General features: G+C 46.0%; 1 protein-coding gene across 1 annotated transcript; it reads left to right on the top strand.

Annotated features, from left to right (window-relative positions):
- The first annotated feature begins 1,760 nt into the window (after nt 1–1,760).
- On the top strand, nt 1,761–2,911 carry LOC147443413 (DnaJ/Hsp40 cysteine-rich domain superfamily protein). Its single transcript, XM_086529286.1, has 4 exons — nt 1,761–2,027; nt 2,126–2,204; nt 2,279–2,375; nt 2,566–2,911. Exons 1-4 carry the CDS (start codon nt 1,818–1,820, stop codon nt 2,642–2,644), a joined length of 465 nt encoding a protein of 154 aa, XP_086385412.1. The 5' UTR covers nt 1,761–1,817; the 3' UTR covers nt 2,645–2,911.
- The last annotated feature ends 2,520 nt before the right edge of the window (nt 2,912–5,431 follow it).

Raw genomic sequence — 5,431 nt, 5'->3', positions numbered from 1 at the left:
AGTAGAGCGCCTGAAAGCAAGAGATCTCTTGCATCCATTGGAGATTCCCAATGGATGGGAAAGTATCTCTATGGACTTTTTGTGGGATGGTTTACAAACCACTGTTTGAGGTCACGACTCGGTATGGGTGGTAGACCGGTTGACTAATCTTTGCAAGTTTATTCCAACCAAGTCAACAATTAAGACTCCAAAGTTAGCTAGGTTATTTGTGGACAATCTGCATAGGCTGTATGGGTTGCCAAGTAGCATAGTGAGTGATTGTGATCCCAAGTTTAATAGTTATTTTTGGAGGTTTGTGTTTGAATGATTGGGTACACAACTCCACTTAAGTACATCAGATCATCCTGAAACAGATGGTCAAACCGAAAGGTCAATCAAGTGCTAGAGGATATGCTACGAGCATACATTAGCAAGAAGCAAATCAAGTTGGGAAGATTATCTTCTTATTCTTGAGTTTGCTTATAATATTGCTAAGCATATGACGATTGGTTTTAGTCATTTCATGCTCATGTATAGTTTTCAACCTAGGTCACCAGTTACGGTGGGGTTGGCGACTGAAAAGCTTCAGCGTGTCAAAGATTTTCTCCAAGACCTTATGGACATGTTGAAACTGGCTTGTCAAAATGTTCGACAAGCACAAGATCGGTATAAAGTATGGTGATGAGAACTTAGTTCATTGCTCCCTTTTTAATTGAGAATGATTGCTCAATTGCCTACCCAAGTTTGGATGGGGGAGCTTGGGCTACCTAGTTGGTTGTCCAAGTGTGAACATCCAATGAACTTTTCCCACGTGAAAGCCACACTGGCTCATGCACCTGATGGGCAATTGATGCCTTACGTAAGGCTGGGTTTACATTCCACATATGACGTTGCCCAACCTTACTTCTACTCCACCTGTCCCATTCTCAGTGCACACAAGCATGAAAACTGGCAGCACTCTCTACAATAATAGTTTTCCTGCACGTATTGGAGTAGTGGGATCACCTCTCTTGCCTGGTTTGCTTGCTAAAACACCGATGGAAGGTTGTGTGTTCCAAGAAGGGAGGGTCAACCAAACTTGGATGGGTCCAAAAAATGCTCACACCGTCTCCATACCATTGGTTGATTGACCCGTGCGCACACTAAATGAAGATTCTCCTGTGTTTTTCCTTTTGGGCGATAGTTTGAACCCAGCCGGCTCATTGTACTTCAACACTTAATCACATGGGTCTCTAATGACGCCTGAGTGATGGGGTCGACAGTGGGTAAAGTTTTGCCCGAATCTCGAGGCAATTAGAGGGTGTACAAAAGGTCAACACAGTGGACCTCTCCCCCCGTTTCCAAGCTTTGAACCCATGACCTCCACTTTGAGAGTCCACTACATTAACCATGCGCTTGCATGGGGTTCCATTGAGAGCCCAATGCCTTAACCATGGGCTTGCATGGGGTTTCATTGAGAGCCCAATGCCATTTCAATTATATATAAGATAAATTGGTGAACTCGAAAAGTAAAATCAGACACGTTGGAACTTGGACGGTTATCCTACAATGCAAGAAACATGCTCTATTTCTCTACCATTGATCCAATCACTCGGGCTTCATTAAAGACCTTGTGTGATTTAGTGCTGAGGCTCATTGTACGCACCTGATGGGCAGCTGATGTGTAAGCTGCCTTAAGACCGTGAACTGAACGGACGTCCGCCCAGGTGTGCCAGTGGCCACGGAACTTGAAGGCGTCCGAACACAAACGGACCTTATTATGTGCGACCGTGATTATCCAGATAGTGGCTGTAGGAGATTCATCTCTCGATTTTTCTGCTACTCCGCGCAGCTCTGCAATGGAGGGTGCCGCTTGTTGCCACCTCTCTGGCTCGTCTTTCATCTGGACTCGCCACGGTAGAACAAAGCCCTCTTCGTCTGTCCTCTTTTCTGCGGATAAGGCCACATCGAGAAGCGTTCAGGGCTCCATGTGCATGTGCAGTACCACCCATCACAGTTATTTTGGGAGAAGCTCTGCTGTGGAGCCTCTCCGAGCTGTGGAAGTCCGGGTAAGCCCACTTGCGGTGTGGAGTCTTGGTCTTTCTATTACAGCTTTATTGTTGGTGTTGCTTAGTTCTTGATCACCTTACTATTGATTGCATTCCAGGCGACAGAACCTGACACGCAAGAGCCGCCTCCGGCTTGTTCGGTGAACAGCATACTCTGCAAGCAGTGTCAAGGAAATGGTAAGGGCTCCTAATGTCTGTTCTGAATGTCATAGCTTCATTCATCTGGACGTGCATTGTTTTGGAATTCCCAGGGGCTATAGTATGCTCACAATGCAAGGGTGACGGGATAAACAAAGAGGATTTCTTTAGCGGGCACTTTAAAGCCGGATCAATATGCTGGCTCTGCAGGTACTTAACTGCCTTGCTGAATTTGTGTGTGTAATTTCTTTGGCATTTTTGCCCATCTGCACACTATGGCCTTCCTGTGCTTAGACTTTATGCATATTTTCCGCCAACTTGGAGTCACTGCAACTTTTGTATTATAAGAGACTTAATTGTGATAATTTCCTTTGTTAAATCCTCTGGTGGAACTTTATAGGGGAAAACGGGAGATGCTTTGTGGTGATTGCAATGGCGCCGGTTTCATAGGAGGATTTATGAGCACTTTTGATGATTGATTAAGGACTGAACTGCAGTGCTCTGTAATATTCAACCCTATAAGACATTTGTTTATGCTCTACCATCATTGTTCAGCTCAAAGTATCTATGTAAATTAGGTATCAGGTGAGTCAGTGAGGATTTGTGTAATTTTGTCCAACCCTCCCTCTTTCTTTCACTTCTTTTCCATTGGCTATGTATCTCCACAACAGCATCCCCTTTCTGACTGTGATGGACTTTTTTATGAAGGCTTGAAAGCTATATAGCGTGGGTTATTTTTGATAGTATGCTGGGAGTCTTCGGTCTTACCGTGAGTTTCCTTGAGCTTTCTCACTCTGTGAGACACATATGAGAGAGAGAGAGAGAGAGAGAGAGAGAGAGAGAGAGAGAGAGAGAGAGATTCTTTTCTTTTGCTGAGACGATGTTCTCTTATTTGTGATGTAAGATTTCATTGTTCAGAGGACTCAGTTTTTCCCTTCTAGAGGGGGAGGGTGCTTGTTTGCCTGATTTAAAGTATGCAGATGATACCATGCTTTTTGCTAAGTATTCTGTGCCAATCTTGGATTCTTAGCGTCAGGCTTTGGACAGATTTTGTGTGGCTAGCAGTGCTCTGATCAATTGGAGCAAGTCTTATGGTTGCCAATTGGGGTGCAAGTTGCAAGCTAGCGGGGGCAAGCAAATAGTTTTTCTTGGCTTACACCGGGGTAGATGTGCTGATTTAAGGGATTTCACATTGGAATTGATGTTCGTCCACAAGAGCAGTTTCAACTGATCTAGCGGTTTCTTTGTTTGAAGCTATGTTGTTGGTCATCGTTAGGTTGTGCTTTGGTGGCTAATTAGGTGCTTCTGGCTCAACGTGGTTCACAGCTTCGTTTTGGATTGTGCATTTAAAGAGCTTGCATAGACTATGTTGTCTCATTATGATTTTTTTTATCGGACGTTTCAATGGGTCTATCTCAAGTTGCTCGACATACATGCATTTTGCCAAAATCGATTATTGATCTGGAGATCTAGAGTTACGTCCTACTTGCTACTAAGCTCATTGTTCTCGGTTTATTTCGGGCAATGAGCTTGTCACAAGTTGCTGATCACCCCTAGGGCGGTTAGGGCCACTGAGGAACTCAATGCGAGACAACCGGCCGGACTCTTTGAGTGGCTCAGACTTCGAGGTGAGTACATGTAGGACCAACTCTTGCATGCGTTGGTCTCTCTGCGCCTCACGTTCTAATTCCAAGGCCGCTTGTCTTTCTTCGGCTGCTAAGCGCGCTTGCTCGCGCTCGCGATCAAAGGTGGCGCGGTGCGTCTCTTGCTGTAGCATCATGTCCATCATCGACTTGACCAAAGCCTCCATAGGATTTGGTGCAAACCGTGGCGTAGATGGGGAAGGCGGAGGGTCGGAAAAACCTCCAGGTGGGGAAAATTCTTCTTCATCACCTCCATGCTCATCACCTTCACGTGAAGTATCCATTCCACTTTGGGTGATGACCATACACTGAGATCTTGGGTACTTAAGTTCACGAGGAACTTGGGTTCTTGTGGTTCTTGGGTTCTTGAGGTTCTTGAGTCCTTGAGGTTCTTGAGTTCTTGAGGTCTTTCTTTAGCTTGCAATCTGTGTTAGAGAAGGATTTTCTCTTACCCGAGCTCGACTCTTCCCTGCAAGTGCACCCCTTGGCGGCCTTGCACTCACACCAAGGTTGCTTTTTCCCACCTCACTTCGATTGGCCGGTAGCGCACGGTTCGCTCTCAATGAGTGAAAAGAGGAACGAGGGGAGGCCAGACAAGCCCTTCTTTCTTGGGTTTCCTGTCTCTCTTCAAAAACACGATTAGGAATTGGCATGCCCAAGCGGACTTGGGTTACATGCGACTGCAACAAGCAAAAAATTTCTCGTGTACGTTCTTTCCTTGAGTGATACAGAACACTGCCAAAGCTCTAATACCAATGTAAGGTGCAACGGAAGTGAACGTTGAACTTTGCTCAAGATGAGTGCTCCGAACTGTGCTCAAGGGTTCCTTTTACTTACAGAAGGGAGAGCCTTCTGTTCCTTTATTGAGAGAGTGCAAAGTGAATGACACTGTGAATGAAGGTGTTGAGAGAGAGAGAGAGAGAGAGAGAGAGAGAGAGAGAGAGAGAGAGAGAGAGAGAGAGAGAAGAATACGATACCAAACATTCTCAAACCCTCCTCCAAGGGCCCCCCTCTCTATGGTGAGAGAGATCTATGCTATTGATTGCATGAATCTGGTACAATGGTCTAGATGCAATGGACTTGCCGACGATGTCGACGACAATGATGATGACGACGAGACAGGCTGAAATTTGAATGTGCTAGGGGCGGAAATTTGCAAATTTGCTATCTGCTGAATTCTGACACTGTGTCGGCGAGGATGGCGATGGCGACGACGCGACGACGGTGCACTGAAAACGCAGATGCTGAAATCTGCGGACAACGGGCTGATACGCTTGATTGGTTCCTTGCCAGATGCATGTGCCTTGAACTCCGACCTACGGGTCCAAACACCAATAACTTGAACTCCTACACAAGGGTCCAAATTAATCATGGGGAGCACTGTTTGCCCCTCTTTGCCACTCACAAGCCTCTTTCTGGCTGAAGCCATTGGTGACACCGATCCGTATGTGACTAGAAGGCAGGAATCCGTGCTAGTGCTGTTGTCAGCACACCAGCAACCTCTTTGCTGTCCTTCCCTGAGTTACTGTCACTGTTGTCCTGTAAGGTGCAGCGGAAGTGAATGTTGAACTTTGCTCAAGATGAGTGCTCCGAACTGTGCTCAAGGGTTCCTTTTACTTATGG

This window comes from Adiantum capillus-veneris, chromosome 14 (assembly GCF_014529385.1).
Source record: "Adiantum capillus-veneris isolate H3 chromosome 14, ASM1452938v2, whole genome shotgun sequence".
NCBI lineage: Eukaryota > Viridiplantae > Streptophyta > Polypodiopsida > Polypodiales > Pteridaceae > Adiantum > Adiantum capillus-veneris.
Note: the sequence above shows the minus strand (reverse complement) of the source record. Positions and strands in the feature narration are given on the sequence as shown.

What these genes read in the sequence shown, in the direction of transcription:
- LOC147443413 (XM_086529286.1), top strand. Translation starts at nt 1,818, where the DNA reads ATGGAGGGTGCCGCTTGTTGCCACCTCTCTGGCTCGTCTTTCATCTGG. An exon ending in CAAGCAGTGTCAAGGAAATG is followed by an intron (nt 2,205 to 2,278) that starts GTAAGGGCTCCT and finishes TGGAATTCCCAG; the next exon opens with GGGCTATAGTATGCTCACAA. An exon ending in TCAATATGCTGGCTCTGCAG is followed by an intron (nt 2,376 to 2,565) that starts GTACTTAACTGC and finishes GGAACTTTATAG; the next exon opens with GGGAAAACGGGAGATGCTTT.